Raw genomic sequence first — 17,082 nt, 5'->3', positions numbered from 1 at the left:
AATTTCTCATACAAAGAACAAAGAAAACCAAAACACCTGTTTCTAACTGTCAATCATTCAACGCCAATCAACACCAAAAAAGGCGTATTGTAAATACAGTTTCAAGGTGTACGAATTACAAAATTATTATTGTGAGTGTTTTTTATAAATAAATAATAAATAAGCTGGTAATTACTAATAATCATTCATTTAATTTTTTACTAATAAACTAACATTATTTTTGACACTATAAAATCATTTACAATAACAAGTAAATAAGTAAAACAAAAATAATCCACTGTTTCCATTACAGATGATTTGATGGACTATAAATTGTGATTTGGACCAAAATATTTTGTTCAATAGTTGCTATATAAATCCAATATATTGACATCTCACCTGAAAGAGAGCAACTCTTATTTTGGATAAAGATTAAATAAATTTTCCAATATTGTTTGAAGAAGAGTTTCTCCAATGTTTTTATAAATATAAAATAAAATAAAGGTATTACATTACATTCACAGAAACACTTCTCAAATAAACAAGGGTTAGTTATTCCCTAACAAACAATAAATGAGCATTTTATAAATATTGTTTATATTTTTTTCAAAATACAATATAAAAATAACCAATGATTCTCTTGTTTTAACTTCTCTGTGATTCATTATCTTTGTCATGTTTTTTTTTTAAATAAATTTGGAAAAATTTCCATTAGGAACAGTTAGAAGCAGTCTGTGACAGTAGCTATGCATAACCCTAAATAAATCACTTTTAAAAATAATAAAATTTAATTCAAATTGGTGGCATTTCGGCTGGTAAAAGAGCTTTCATTGAATTTGCAATGATCAGAGAAGTATTAATTTAACATGCATTTGCCAGTCTTATAATAAATCTCAGTTAACATATAACACAAATGCAACACAGTAACTGAAAATTTCTTTTAATACATCCACTTAATTTTTTTGAATATCCAAAATATTTTTTTTACTATATTTCAAATGTTTTTATTTAAGTTCAGTTATCAAGCTGTGTTAAATAATAATAATGATAATAATAAATGGCTTCTTTCAACTGATCCTTTTAAAAATTTATAGGGGCGGCTTGTTACCAGCAGGGGGGAGGCCTGGTGGAACAATAACCCAAAATACCCAGCAATGTGTGCAGGCCTTACCAGAACTATATAAATAAAATAAAGTTAAATTTAAACACAAACCAAAGCATGGATGTCTATGGGTATGACAGTGTGTATTATGTGACTGTGGCATCAGAAACTTACTCTGCTTGTTCGCATAACCCCCACGCAGTCTCCTTCCCGAAGAGAATCTAGTTCTGGACCATATGAGTTCATGAATGTTATACCATCTCGCACGATTGAACTTCCTGACATTATCTATGACACAAAATTAATAGGGAGATGTTATAGTCATTGTGAATGTACATTATGTTGAGCTATCAATATATGCTGATAATGCTCACCCATGCAGAGTTTCTCAATTTGGTTGCAGTAGCGGGTAGTTCTGTGAATTCTGGATCGAGGGTGGTGACACCAATCTCTATGCTTCCATTCCACACATTCACCTTAACAAACATCGTTTGTTAATGTGTCATTTGTAAAAAACAAATGTCATTTATAAAAAAAATACCAGCAATAGATAATAAATCAACTTAGAACTATATATTGCACTATATACAAACTGGTGATTTCAGATGGTTATTATTATTATAAACATACATAATAATTAATTAACAGGTATTAACTTAACTTCTGTTTTTGTATATTTAATTTACAATAGCATAATTTTAACATTTTATATATGAGATACAGTAGCTATAGCAGTATAACTTTTTGAGCAGAAGTGATAAATTTTGGTAAAATAAATTTCCATTATTACTAAGAATGTCTATCATGCCATTAGCTTGTAATGAGACAAAAGTTTGACATGAAGCTGTTTACTGTTATGAATAACAATGAAAAACTTTTATTAAACCTATTTTGTGTATCTAGTCAATTAATTCATACTTAAGTTTTTAAGCCCAACAGAAGACAGTGCCTTGTAGATGTCATAGCCAAATTTATATGGAAATTGCACTTAAAAATAATTATAATGTAATTTTATTTGAAAAGAATTTTATGTTAGAAATTTTGAACAAGGATCTTCAATATCCACCTTTCTGTCTATGCAAACTTCGAACATGATGTCGTCTCTCAGAGGTTCTTCACTTAGTATAAGGCCATGGTTGAACTCAATGAAGTTCCGGATAGCTGTTAAATTATTTTGTAAAAGGGTGACTCTATCACCACATCTTCTGTGGAACCGCAGCATGGTGATGATCCTCGATTTATTCTTACAGTAGAATATAGTGAATGTCGCCTCTGGGTTTAAAACATCATTCAACACTCGGTGTCGGATCAATAATCAATCATAAGCATGCGCACCCTTTCAGTTTAAATAATTATTTAATACAACAATTTCCTTTATAAAAGAACATTTTCACGAGTTTTATAAAAAGCCAAAATAAAATGAGGCATAAACAAAATCATTTCTATTTTATCATTGTTTTACTGCAGCAAAAAGTTTTTAAAAGCAAATTGCGAATATCTCCTAACTACCCAGGAGACTCCGGTATTGACTGATGCTACCAAACACTTGACATTGACACAATTTCTGTGGTTGTGTTACTTAAACAGAAAGAAGCCTTTTTGCTCAAGCTTTATTTAATTAGTTTTATTGAAAAGCATATTACTTATTTTTGTTCTTTAAGCATTGTTTATTAAAATTGTTGGTTTAGTATAGACCATTTTATTTAAGGTTAATTTTTTTTTAATTAATGCTATTTAATGTAAGTTAAGTCTGTAATATTTTTATAACGGAAAAATAAAGCATTGAATATTATTGTAACGTTTATTCTTTCTTACGTTTTAAGTTTAACAAAATTTTAAATATGGCAATGAAAGATTCGATATTTGTATATTTAGTTCTTATTTGCAACACTGAAAGTGCTTCTATCATGATTTCCGTTTCCAGTATGTAGCATTAATGCAATGTCATGCTGTCGTCTAGTATGAGACGAAATATATTTTATGAAGTATTTTCAGATAAAATACATTAGCAAAAAATACTAAAAATGCCCATTAAATTTTGATCGATAAATTAATGAAATAAAACTTATAATTCTATGATTAATTCATAACTATTGAAACAGCATTTTCGTGATACTACGCGCTGTTATAAATTTTTCCTATGATAAATTTCAAAAGAAACTTAACTTTTTATTTTATTTATCGATCAACTTGGCTAATTTAAAATGCAAGTATTATAACACTGTTGACTATACAATACCTGAAACAATTAATCCTCCCTGTTAAATCACAAAGTAGATTATTGCTTTGCATTTTAGCTTCTTTTTTGTGATAATTAGATATAATTAGAAAAAAGAGTATTTTACTGCATATGCTTGAATTGGTATAAATTTATAAAACAAAATTACAGCTCAAGTAAATAATTGCTTTTTATTAATTATAGTTGGTAATCATTATGATAGCGAGAATTTTAGATTTGTATGTTAATAAAAGTCCAAGCTATTGATCGCTAATAAAAAAACACGATAGTCGCAATTAATTATTTGCCAGGAATTTTGTGTTATATAAATATATTTTTAAATTTATGATTATCAAGACAATATTTAAGGAATTTATAAAAGATTTGTAGAAATCAGAAATATATATTTATGGACAGCATAACGTTCTATTGTTTTTTTCTATTATTATTATTTAATCTTACTGTATTTCTTTTGATAACAATTATTTTTCCACAGAATTTCATTTGTTTTATTCAATTCAAAACCCATTAACTTATAAAATATGAATACACGAAACTTATTAATATATATATTTCTAAGATTGGTCATATTTGGTGAAATGCAATTTCTTTTTTTTTCATTCATTAGTGTTTGACAATTGAAGTTTATAGTACTAAATATGATGTAGCAAAGTTTTTAGAGCGACCTGGATTGGCTCTACATGGGGAGGGGGGGGGTCTTGCCTTGGAATAGCACTGGATACATATTAAGCTTTTTAACTCGAAGGAATCCTCTTGGCTGTTTTAATCGTAATCTACGTCTAGACCAGAGGCTATTTTAGAATTATCCTTAGTATTTTTTTTTAATAATACTACCACTTCGAAAACAACATTTGGAGGAGATTAGCGTAAGAAACCTCAGGAGCGCTGTTATTAATACTTTTGTTATTTATCACCACTATCGTCATTTCATTCCAGTGTGTCCACTGCTGGACATAGATCTTCTTTAAAGATTTCCTTTAGAACAGGTTGGAAGCGGCGCTCATCCGTTGTCTTCCGGCGACCTTAATATGGTATTCTGTCTACTTCATGGGCAGGCATCATACGCTGTGCGTTCCAGTCTTTAGTCTTCACTCCAGAACTTTAAGATCCATGCGACCATCTGTCCTGGGCGTTATATGATCTGCCTTCTGTCGCTTTTGTCGCATGTTTTAAAAAATATAAGACAATATTAAGTATACGTCTTCATATTATAATATTATAATCTTCAAATTCACTACTATTTAACCCACGGATAATCTTTAGTACTTATTATAGAAGTGAATGCATTTGACGTCACGGTATTACACCGGCGATCGGAAATTTAAAGAGCTTTTTAATTATAACGTAAAAGAACCGAGGCATGTTACTGTCACTAGATAAAGATGCTGAAGAACAAAGAATATTGGAACCACAAAGGCGTTGCTCTTGCAAGTGAACTGAAAATGTAATTACCCGTATAATTCTCTATGGTATTTGTTAAAATATTAAAGCAAGTATGAACTATAAATTAATAATGTCTATAAGATGTCACCAAGGTATAATCGTTTTTCTTTTAAAGATAGCCAAACCTTGTTTTTAAATAACTATCAGAAAGATAAATATTGTTTATATTTTTCAACTATTCGTAGTATAATGTTATAAGATAATTTGTATACGTAAAATAAGTAGCAGGGCATTGGTCTCTCTCAAAGATCGCCACGATGACCGCTGTACATACCTTTGTACTTTATTTTATGTATTCAATTTTCATACAAGCGTTTCGATGTACTACAATCGTAAGTCTATAGACTTGAATATAAACTTACGACATTCATTCATGTCACCTAACACCTACTGGAAGGCATGAGCCGCCCTCAAAGATCGCCATAATGTATGGTTTTACGCTGCCCGCATTCAGTATCTCCCCTCGATCTTAATTATGTAGTCGGTCACTTAGTAGTGGTCTACCCATGTCGCGCCTATTAGCTATTGTTCGCTATTTGACAACTTTAACCATCAGCGGTAAAAGAAATCTTCAGCAGGATAAGAAGATCAACCGATATTAAAAGTAAGTAAGGAAATATAAATTATTAATATTTATAAAAGATTACGCCCATAGCTGTACACATATTTCTAATAAGATTGATTGGAATCAGTCTGAATAATTTTTTTAGCAACCCTATCTCTCCTACTAATTTTTGCGTGAGAGAACTACTATGTAGGTGCCATACCTGCATATGTATCTTAGTTTTATCGGTAATTGTATGCATATGCACAGCGCAGAATAATCCACTGGCGCCTTATGGTTCTGGAATGAAGACCACTGGCCTGCAAGTGCAGCGTAGGATATTCACCAATGTTAAGATTGATCTTAACAATGCGACATCTCTATCCTGCGCAATGTGTCCATGCGTAAATTGGACACCGGGGTGCAAAAGTTTGCTACTTCACGTCTCAGAGTCTACTACGAATACGAATGAATCACGAACGAGAATAGATATCCTATAGAGTGGAGGAGTTTAAACCTGGCCACATCATCCCAAGACTATCAATCGTACTAATAATAATGATTATCCTGTCATCGGAAGGCGTAAAGTCGTCACAATGAAAGGTCTTGCGTAGCCCGCATTCAGCGAAGTTGGTCATAACCAACTTAGGTTCCGCACTGAGTGAACCAATGACATATCATTGGTACACTCAGTGCGGAACCTACCCAGTCCGCGTCTACCTGTTTGTAGTCTCACTCAAGAACCTAAATCACTCTAATAAATCATATTCCACGTTTTATAGTTTATAAAATAATAAATTCATATGAAATACGTATATTGTACCTGAAATATTGTGTATAATTTTATCGATATTCATTGCTGTAACGAATAGGCGAGAACAGAAAATGTGCCTCCCGGCCGTAACAACATTTCCAAAATAATTAATCAGTTATTTCCAACCCGTAATGTTGATTCACTTTGCCGCTAAAATGACTCGTAACAGACATGTTTTTTTATTTAATAGTTAAATTCACCCGAACGAAAAGGGTCGGGTTATTGTCTACGTAAATGTAAATTTCTGACGTTCATGTTCATAAATATCTAAACAAGGCAAAAAGTGCATATCACGTCATAACACATCAGGGGTGGCCATGTTCTTTGATAGTCGGAATGATTATTCGAAATGTGAAAATTTTCGCGAGCCTTAATTAAATACACATTAAAAGGTGCAAAAGGTTATAATTTTTTTTTACAGAAATTAAACCAAAACACGTTTATGGAATTTTGATTTTAAGAAAGGACACATATTTTTATCAAATTTAATGAATGGTGACGATAGTTTACCTTGATGATTACTTTAAATGCTGTTTAGTTTATTATGATCTGTATTTGGATTTCACTAACGTTTAGAATAAAAATATTCAGACGAGTTACTTGTTTCTACTTTACAGAAAGTATGATGCATGCAACACAAATTGAAATATTTTATATAAGCTTTACAATCGATCGGAGCCAAAAATAATCGTTCCTAGAACCGCACGTGTCTCGCGAAATGCAGATTGGCCACTTCTGTAATATACTATTAATGCCTACATATACGAGTACTTCCAGCTGTAGGATATCCACTACTGGAAATAGGCCTCCCTTCTAGATTTTCAATAAGACTGGTCGAAAGCTGCCAGTATACTTCTTCTTCTGACCATCATAACAAGGTGGTCTCCGTCCATCTTGTTCGGTGACATTCTAGGCTATGCCAGCCGGTCAGTGGTCTGCACTCTAGAATCCTTATAATTCCTCAGTAGTTATCTGTTCTGCGTGTTATATTTAACCCATTTTGATTTTTAAAAAAAATTACAGTATTTTTTGTCACAAGTACATTAGTAGTTATTTGTCCGAGTAATTTTTTTATAATGGTTTTTAATGGTGGTTACGGCCACTTAGACTATGGTGCTGTTAAATCTAAAAAGCACGAAATTGATATGGGCGTGTCACAAATCTTCTATCTATCTACAGGTTGTCTATCAACAGGTGAACAGTATGTTACGCCTTGTTAGTTTTAGTTTGGGCACTTTTAAAAATAAACTGTATTTGTGTGGCAAAAAGTAAGTCATCATCAGTATCATGTCAGCCGTATGACATCAATTTCTGGACATACGCTTATAGGGGTGCAAGCGCATAGAATAGTTTCTACTCTACCCTTTTCTGCATTGGTTGTTGTAAGAGCCGGCTAAGAGGCGATGGGAGGCAGAATCTTTCGAACACATTCGAAATAAAAAAAAAAAAACTACGCTCGCCATATTGCATGACAAGCGTAACAAGAACTGTCACATACCCGTTTCAAAGAAAATAACTTAGAAGTAAGAAAGAAAAAATATTAAAATAATAAAATAATACCTGAGTACTTTTCAAACACTACATGTAAAACACTTTAACGTGTTTTCATGCATCAAACTCTTTAGAGTGGATAATTATGCTGGCATTGAGTGACAAAGTACATGCATCTAGGTTAGGCGTTAATATTTATGGATTTCTCTAATACCCGCTCGCATGTATCTTTCTTGTAAGTAATGTTCAAGCTGATAAATATTAGTATATAACAATTATTTTATGTATTTGTATACATGTAAATAGATAATGGTAAGAAAATACGTTTGGTGTTATAACAAAATTAAATTATAATAAATTATCAACAGTTTCTAAAAGTTAACGATTCCGATTAGACTTTTTTTCAATATATAAAAGATGTTTATATTTAAATGGCATTGATTAATTAAGTTTGCATTGATTATCAAACATAAGTAGGAATGAGGAATGTATGTAAAAAGAATGTTTAAAGCTTTGTTGTGTTAGAAATTTATTTGAGTGCAGGCTTTTATCAACTGAGAAGAACCAGGGTCGCCAAAGTGGTAGTGGGCGATGCACATCGTTTGTCCAACCGGTGACCGTAAGGGCCGAAAGGTTCTTGAGTAGCAACCACGATCAGGCAGACGTGGTATGGGCAGGCCCACCACTATGTGGACCAACAATTTGTTGGAGTGGCGGGAAGGCGTTGATCCAGGTATGTAATACCGGTCACCGTGGCGACTTCTGAGAGAGGCCTATGCCTTACAGAGGGCGTCTGTCAGCTGAAAAGAAGAAGAAAAAGATTTACATCAAGATTATGTGACTTAATAAATAACGTGGAAACCCGTCTGCGTTATTATTTTTACAAGAAAACCAATTTCAAAATACAACTACGCAAGAGAAAAAATATACCACCATGCTGTCAAAGACAAATGCTCTCTTACATAAAAATAGAAAATATATGGTGACAGTAAGGATAACATATAAATAAAATAAATACTATATCGAGTCACTTTTTACTGTGATTTAGGTTTTAGATATATTATTTAGTGCCAAATTTGTTTTCACTTGCTTTGTAATAGTAACGTGGCTATAAAAAATAAAGTAAAAATTAACAATAAAAAAACAATAAATAAAGTAAAACAGGAATAATAAAATAATAATAGAATTAAATTTAGATTCCCTATAACGGTATCCTTCAATATAAAGTTGCGAGGGCGAGGAGGACGAGGGTTCAAAAAGCGCCTTGATTTGGGAACAGCTCAATATTAAACTTGAGACGACGGCTTAGACGTGTTTTTATTTTTAGCTCGGTAATAGCATAAGTTCACTCAATTTCAGTTCTGTAGTCACTTCATTATTACACTTTCTTCACGTTACCTAATATTGATATGTATATTCTATACAAACTTTTCAAAGCTCCATTTTGGACTTTATCAATGTCAAATTTCTCTATCATAGATATTTCTGTATTAATTACTTTTGAATCGACTACAGTTCTAAATATTGAAATAGCGAGGTAACCTTCTTTCTCCAAAATGAAATCGAAGCGGAAAATTTTGATCAAAAATTCGCTGACCTCTATGTCAGACATATCCAAATTCGTTTATCTTTTTAGGGATGGTCCCTGTTAATTTTAAACAATACTTTTATCAAAAATGTAAGAAGAAATTATTCAAAGATATGACGAAATAGAACATATTAATGATATATGAAAGTATATTATCATAATTGATGATAAGTTATATATTAATTATTCCTAATTTATAATACCCATCTTTGATATATGTACATATTCTAGATAAGTGTAGGAAAGAATTTGTTTCTAAGAAGAATGAAAACCATAGGATGTCTACTGGTGGACATCGGCTTCCTCCAAAGATTTCTGGTGGGATTTTTTGGGTCAGTTGGAAATGGTTTTCGAGAAGCATCTTCCTATGATATTAACAAGGTTCACCTTGTGTGTGGACGGCCTTCGCTGCGCTTGCGGGTCCGTGATCTCTACTCAAACCTTAACCAAACCGAACCTTAAGGTTACATTTGTCAGGTTTTCCATGTATTATGTGGCCTGGCCACTGGCATTTTGACTTGCCAATTTGCTGTGTTAAATTTACTACTTTAGTTTATCTATGGATCTCCTCAATCGTGACTCTATCTCGTAGAGAAATAGGCCTCTCCATTGTTCATTGAGCGACATAAGCGGTGGTGTTGAAAATCTTCAGTCTCATTTGGAAGAGTGCTCTAAAAGATCTAGAGATGATAATTTAAAAAATAAATTCTTCCTTTTGTTTGTTAAAACAGTGTATTAAAAAAGAACAGTTACTTTTTATTTTTTTATGTAAAAATTACTTCGTTAACTCGCCGTGGACAAAATAATTGAGTGCAATATTTAGACGTAGAAGACGGTTTTCTTAGGTATATAGAATTTCATGTGTGTAGTTTTCTTAAATTAACTAACTACGTTGTTTGTAAACTTTGAATATGTATGCGCTGCGACATATTCACAATTTACAATATGTTCGTGTAGTTAAGGAAACAAGAGAGCCAATTAATGCTAACGAACAGAGGAGCCTTAAGGATTCTAAGACAGTCTTAGAATCCTTGAGGCTCACATTGCATATTCCGAAAGTTCATATGAGATTTTGTTAATAATGAGACGCTGCAACATGCAAAACATATCCCTTATGTAATAAGCGATGGATGAGTTTTTTTACGAAAGTAAGATTAAAACATCTTCGAAAAATAAACTAATTTAATAATTATTAGTGAGTGTTTTTTATCAAGTGAAGTTAAGCTAATCATGAGAGCATCAAAAGAAAACTTCAAACTTTAAGCTTTTTACTAATAACTAACACTGACTGTTGCTTGAAACGCATGTAAATTATTTTCGTTGCAAAATGACAGTACACACAAATTTTCTTGCTATTGATGTCATCATCGCTAATGGAATTATTGACTGATATCAGAATTCTAATTTTGCAAAAGTTCAAAACTAAAAATTCGTAAACCATATTACTTGGAAGTTAAGGTTATAGTCTAAGTAATATAATTTAAGATTACGTTTGCGTCAAATCCATTCAGTAATTTATAAGCGCCGGTTTTATATGCATCTACAAATAATCCATTTTCTTATAAACATAAAATATGTTCATTAGTTCATATTTAAAACCTATCGTATATCACAACGTATATATATATATATATATGTATACACAGGTGATATACCTTCGTTAGTAATTGACGCATATATACTGACGTATTTATACTTTACAATTAATTGATGTTAAACCATTTTAATTCAAATTGCAATTATAAATTAATAATTAAATTATGTGTTTGAATAATGTGTTATGGTCTATTTATATATATAAAATATATTCACTCTGAACAGTCATGTGCATGTTTTCTGTGGTTACAGTATATACCAATGTATTTTACACTCATATAAATCGAATCATGTATTTACTTAATCAAGTATGTTTGTCACAATTTCAGTAGTCCATTCATGTTATATTTAGACAGACTTTGAGAGTAAAAATTATTAAATATTTAATGCTCAAAATTTCGCAAGGTATAAAGGAATTGCGTGTTAGGTTCCTCTCTATGAGTCATAGTTTTTATAATTATTTAAATAGATGCAACTTTACAGTTAGCCGTCTTCGCTCCGGGCATCAAGGTACGAAAGGCACTGCGTAATAAAATTATAAAAAAAAAAACTCTAACAAGAAAAGTACGTATATTTAAAATGTCACTCTTTACTTAAAGTTTATTAAGCATTAAAAGCTTTTAAAGAGTTTCCATTTATTTTACATCTTTCTTACCCTTAATGATGGAACATGTACAGCGTTAAAATAGAATTATGTGTAGGTGTGATTCATCTACGTCATTGCCTGTCTAACCCAATCAACAATTAAAAACGTCTATGATCGATGAAAAATCCACAGCTTTTTTTTAAACCTACACTACTGAATACGAGAATAGAAAATGAATATGCCCTGCAGCGGTCACAAATGATTAAAAGAGTAGTGTTGGATATTTAAAACGAAACGCTGGACGGACAAACACGTAATTATTATAACAGCACAAATCTGGATAACTCTGGAAAAGTTTTAAAAAATGTGACAAGTGTCCGCATTATTATATTATTCGGTGCGATTGGTTTTTCGTAAATGTATAGCTCCTTTTTTGCATGGTATCATCGCTATGATAATATATTTATAAATAAAACTTGCGTAATGGCGGACTTAACGCTTTTAGGCATTCTCTACCAGATAACCTAAAGTTGTGTAGAGAGATTAAGTAGGTGTCAAAAACCTGTACAAAATTTTATTAGTTGCATAAACATATGATATATATAGCATGTAAATTATGTATATAATTACTTAGAAGCACAGACTCAAATAGCAGGATATAATGTATGCATAAATTAACCATGTATATATATATATAGATGCTACATACATAATTCGTTATCAGAAAGCCATTTGACCATTTTTCCACGAATAGGTCTCGAAACTTCTTTTTGCATATGTACGGGATTGCTGACTCTAGTTTAATAAATATAACAGAAAAGGAAAAAAAAAAATTTCAAAATTCGAATTATAGCAAAATTAAAAATAATTATTGTTAACTGTTTTTCCCATTCATAGAGTTTCAGAGTTATCACTTCATGCAGGGTGATTAAATATTGATGTGAAAATGCTTTTAAGTTTTCTGCGTACAAATAAAATATACACCTTTAAAGATTTAACTATTTATTTCTACTCACCCTGTATGAATGTTTGAAATGAATATTTATTATTCATTTTTCAATTCGCTTATACTCGTATGCTTTTTTAATGTTAAACAATAATTATTTTAAATATATCTGTAAAAATATCAAAAAATTCAGAAATATTAACAGCTTTCTTCTTTCTATTTCCAAAATTCTTGTACAAAGTTATGATTACTTTATAAAAATTTATTAGAATCTAACCCCCCAATATTTTTAACAGAAATCTATAGTGGCAGTTAGTACATAGATAAAAAAATATTAAATGTTTCGTTAGTTTATCCTTTTTCGTGGATCATGCGGCTATTATTCAATCAGCGCTTACGAGTGATTGGTCATTTTATTTTATCAATCTACGAATATGTAAATGGTCTTTACCAAAAATCGCAAATTGCTATAGAAAGTTTATTAAACGGCCACTTCAAGTTCGAATTTTGAAATTGCGTCATCAGCCATTTTGCGTCGAAAACTCCATAATATAAAACAACGGTATTGTTTTTCGATTAATAATATGTCAATGTAATTGTTTCATTAGGATGAACTTGTTTCGATATAATCATCGATTTTATCGTCCTGTACATCTCTCTGTGACCTTGACATTGTATTCTATTACTCCCCCAATCCTATCCGCTACGTCGGTTTTTAGGGGCAGGGTTTGCCATTGTATGTGTATACTTTTGTCAATAAAATTTTAGACTTTTAAGGCGATTATTATTATCATTGTGGCGAACTTTGGGGAAGATCTTTGCAATTCAGTGGATGTCTAACGGCTGTTATGATGATGATGACGACATATCTAAAGTCAAATAAATAACGTTATAAATGTTACATAAATATAAATATACGTATAAATCGACAGGGAATATAGGGAATAAATCGACAGTGACGATTCGATCATTTAACAACTACGTCAACCGTACAGTGAAAGATAATGATAAAAAGTGTAGTCGTCAGTTAGTATAGCAAGCGTTATGGTCGTGTGTGAAGCATTCTTCTTTTTAACGTAGTATTGACTTTTATTCATAAACGTGTTTCAAAGTTAAATCTATTTATTCAAACATACGAAGTGTATTCATTCTCGGCTTTTGTCTTCAGCTAAAGTAATGTAAACTTTATCCCCAGCTTTCATGTCTATACGTAGGTCGTATGAATTTAAGTTTCGTATTTGTGTTGTTACGCAGCATTAGTTTGTATCATAAATGTTTTGGACATAAATAAGTATTACGCATACGTAAATAACTATATACATATTTTTTTTATCTTATGCTGTGTTAGTGTTTAATGTGCTTAACAAACTTTAGCGTCGACCGAGGAATCGAAATTAGGACGTGAAGAAACGACACAAGAATATAAATCAGGTGTAGTCACGAAATGAGAGTATATTGAAAGAATACGTTACAGTAGAAGCTTCGTTGAAATCTATTTAATGGTTGCATGATGTGAGTGCACTTTTCCGACAGTTCATATCGTCTTAAATAAATAAAAATCTCTTAAAATATTTCATTTAGTATAATCATAAAATATATGCTTAAAGATATATAACTGGGTGTATATTTTCATTTTTAATATACTAATCGATTATATCAACCGTGTACTTTAAAATAAATGCGTGTTATATACCTTTATTTGATTTAAGTGATCAAGATGCTATTGCTAAAGGTTATGTCTGTCTTTTTTGGTATTTTTATAAAGTTTTAATATATATTACGAGATATATGTATATATTTTTGAAATTAAGCTTAACGCGGTAGTCGATAAAGATACCTGTTGCTATACCACGCTTGCGGTATGGTAATCGATGAAACTATTCTAGTTCTATTTGATATGAAAATTTTTATTAAAGATTGGAAATGATCGCATCAGTCATATGTAATTTGTCTCATTTTTCTGATAGTAGGACGTCATTCGCGCACTGTGGAGGTGTTCTATTGGTGCCGTGGGTTTTTGCCGTGAGCCGGTTCGCCTGAAATTGGACTTTATTACTCTACAATAGATATGTTATTAGGAGTAACAGGTGTCGGAGGATGCAAAATCCAGCAGTGAGTGTAATTTAAAAGGACCTAAGTGACGCGCTTTGTACTTTATGTTGAAGGTAATAAGGCTGGATTTGTACGTTTGAACGTTTTGGTATTGGGGGTGAGAAATTATGATGTGGGCGGGTATCGATCGGTGCGCAAGTGCGCGCTTCTGAGCGGTAGAAGTAAACAGTGTTATTGGTTGTCAGACCGCCTGAAGATGAAGACGCTGACAACGGTGCTCCTCGTGGTCGTCGCCGCGTGCGCTTTCGCGCGTCCTATAGGTAAGTGGAAATTAGTTTTTAAGAATTGCGAAGGCGCTGTATTTGCGAATATTTTTTTTTCAGCAATTGCGATTTTTTTTAACCGAAGGAGGCGATGTTATACCAATCACGGGTCTAACACCTGTTACACTATGTTTATTTGTGATATGATGTCGCGTCCGTTTGTTAAAAAACTTATACTTTTTTTGTTTATACCTTTTTTTTGTTTAATTTTACAGGAATTTATTTTATTTTTTAGCGCTTTCTTGGTTTTCAAATTTATTTTTAATTGCATCATAATGATAAAAAAATTGTAAAACATGTTTTTATTTTAAAAGTGCATTATTTTTGGTGATATTCTACTTGATAGTTCATATAATGTAATTTTTAACCTTGAATTTGGAAAAATGTTTCTTAAAGTCAATAAAAAATATTTTGTTACCGGTATCCCATTTCATTGATTTTTATCAAAATTAAAACTAACTAAAAAGAGCCCATATGCGGCTTCCTTTGTTTTCAAATTTATTTTTAATTGCATCACAATAATAAAAAAAAAATAGTGAAATAAGTTTTTATTTTAAATGTGCATTATTTTTGGTGATATTCTACTTGATAGTTCATATAATGTAATTTTTAACCTTGAATGTGGAAAAATGTTTCTTAAAGTCAATAAAAAATATTTTGTTACCGGTATCCCATTTCATTGATTTTTATCAAAATTAAAACTAACTAAAAAGAGCCCATATGCGGCCAAAATATTGCAGACTAAAGTAAATATAGGCTTTTTATTTTTAATCACCATTCCGTATATTTTTTTTGTATAATTAATAGAAAAATGTTTTTCGTGCATAAATAAATGTAAATACACTTTATTTTTTATTATTATGATGTAAAACAGCTTTCTTTTGATGTTATAACGCTTAGGAATGTTTTGTTTTTGTAAATTTATAATTTTATTGTTATGTTTTATTGTCTAACTGATTTATTTATACAAATATATTTATAACACTTTTAAAAATCAATACAATTGTATTACTAACGCGTTTCTTATTTAAAATATATACTTTTTTTATTATAAAGCTTGTAATTTACATCGGAAAATTTTCACCAAAACCCACAAATTATATAAGTCAAATCAAGATATAATTGATCACGGATATATAGCAATATAACGTGATCGAATATAAAACCCTAGCTTTCAGTCGTGGGGCAAATAAAACACAAAATGAAAGTAATACTAACATGTAAAGCTTTACCGATATTCAGTAATTGGTCGTTGAATTCTTTTCAATTTTACATTTCCTCTGGCCAATGAAAATAAGAGAGCAAAACAAAAACTACTCTTATTGGTCGACTCTAATTATGAATCGACGATTCAGAGCACATTTCATAAACATCCTAAAAAAGCTGCGCGAACGCACGAGCTAAAAAATTATACTAGAAATGATTTATTGCATTAAAAATGAGTTTTATTAATCATTCCACACTATGTATCAACTATTACTGGTCATATGGTTAGTTTTTTTTTTAAATATTGAAATATAAAAATATAAAGATTTCAAGTACATTTTCGCATACATGCGCGCGTCGAATCATTTTTCTTGAATATATTGATTTAAGGAATAAATGATTAGTTAACTTCTCATTTTTAATTATAACTTCATCGGAGCATCTCAATCATGCTAATTAAAGCGAATTATAGATTATTACTCCAATTGTTTAGTTAATTCGAAACGAAGTTTCATTCCTTTGTCTCGAATTTACTAAACAATTTTAAATTGTAGTGGTATTTTCTTGTTAAATATGTTATCAATATTAACATTTTCCAAACGTATAAATAATACTGATTTTGAAAATAAAAGTAATCTACGTGCGTCCACAAAGAAATCCCTTTGTCTTTTGTGTATTTTTAGCAACAGGTCATCTCTTTTGATATATCGCTATCAGATTTTCTGTTCTCTTATCCTTATATTTAAAAGTATACTACGTTATTTAAATTGATTTTCTCTTTCTCCGAGGCAGATTATAATTGTAAAAATCAAAAAGTAGTTAGGTCTAGATCAAATAGATTGGTGCGCTCATGTGTGGCGCCACAACGAAATTTATTCTTCTATCGTAACATGTTTATGCCAGTATTTATTTGTTACCTTCGATGTTAACGCTGTTATAGGTATTAAATGACAAGATGAGACCTAACATGTTCATTCATGTGGCAAGTAATGCGCTGCGCATGAATATTAATATATTTTAATACAGTGGCGCCTTATTGTTATTCATTTATTGTTTACGATAACAAGAGACAGCTTTTATTTAAATATGAATACAGAATTTCATTTTAGGTAAATAGTTTTAGGTTTACTCGAACCTATTGTTATGTGGTTAGATCAGTTTTGATATGCAGTT

General features: G+C 31.0%; 1 protein-coding gene across 1 annotated transcript in view; it reads right to left on the bottom strand.

The window, feature by feature from the left end:
* Neurl4 (neuralized E3 ubiquitin protein ligase 4) overlaps window positions 1-2,557 on the bottom strand; it is a 33,198-nt gene extending 30,641 nt beyond the window's left edge. Inside the window, exons 1-3 of the mRNA XM_068776728.1 lie at window positions 2,148-2,557; window positions 1,456-1,557; window positions 1,256-1,369 (exon numbers count right to left, since the gene is read on the bottom strand). Of these exons, the coding sequence (XP_068632829.1) occupies window positions 1,256-1,369; window positions 1,456-1,557; window positions 2,148-2,303 (372 nt within the window). The 5' untranslated portion in view covers window positions 2,304-2,557. The remainder of the gene's footprint in view (window positions 1-1,255; window positions 1,370-1,455; window positions 1,558-2,147) is intronic.
* Between the last annotated feature and the right edge of the window lie 14,525 nt (window positions 2,558-17,082).

This window comes from Battus philenor, unplaced genomic scaffold, assembly GCF_028537555.1.
Source record: "Battus philenor isolate CCGP_79_NKW_IND1 unplaced genomic scaffold, ilBatPhil1.0.hap1 SCAF_1, whole genome shotgun sequence".
Taxonomy (NCBI): domain Eukaryota; kingdom Metazoa; phylum Arthropoda; class Insecta; order Lepidoptera; family Papilionidae; genus Battus; species Battus philenor.
Note: the sequence above shows the minus strand (reverse complement) of the source record. Positions and strands in the feature narration are given on the sequence as shown.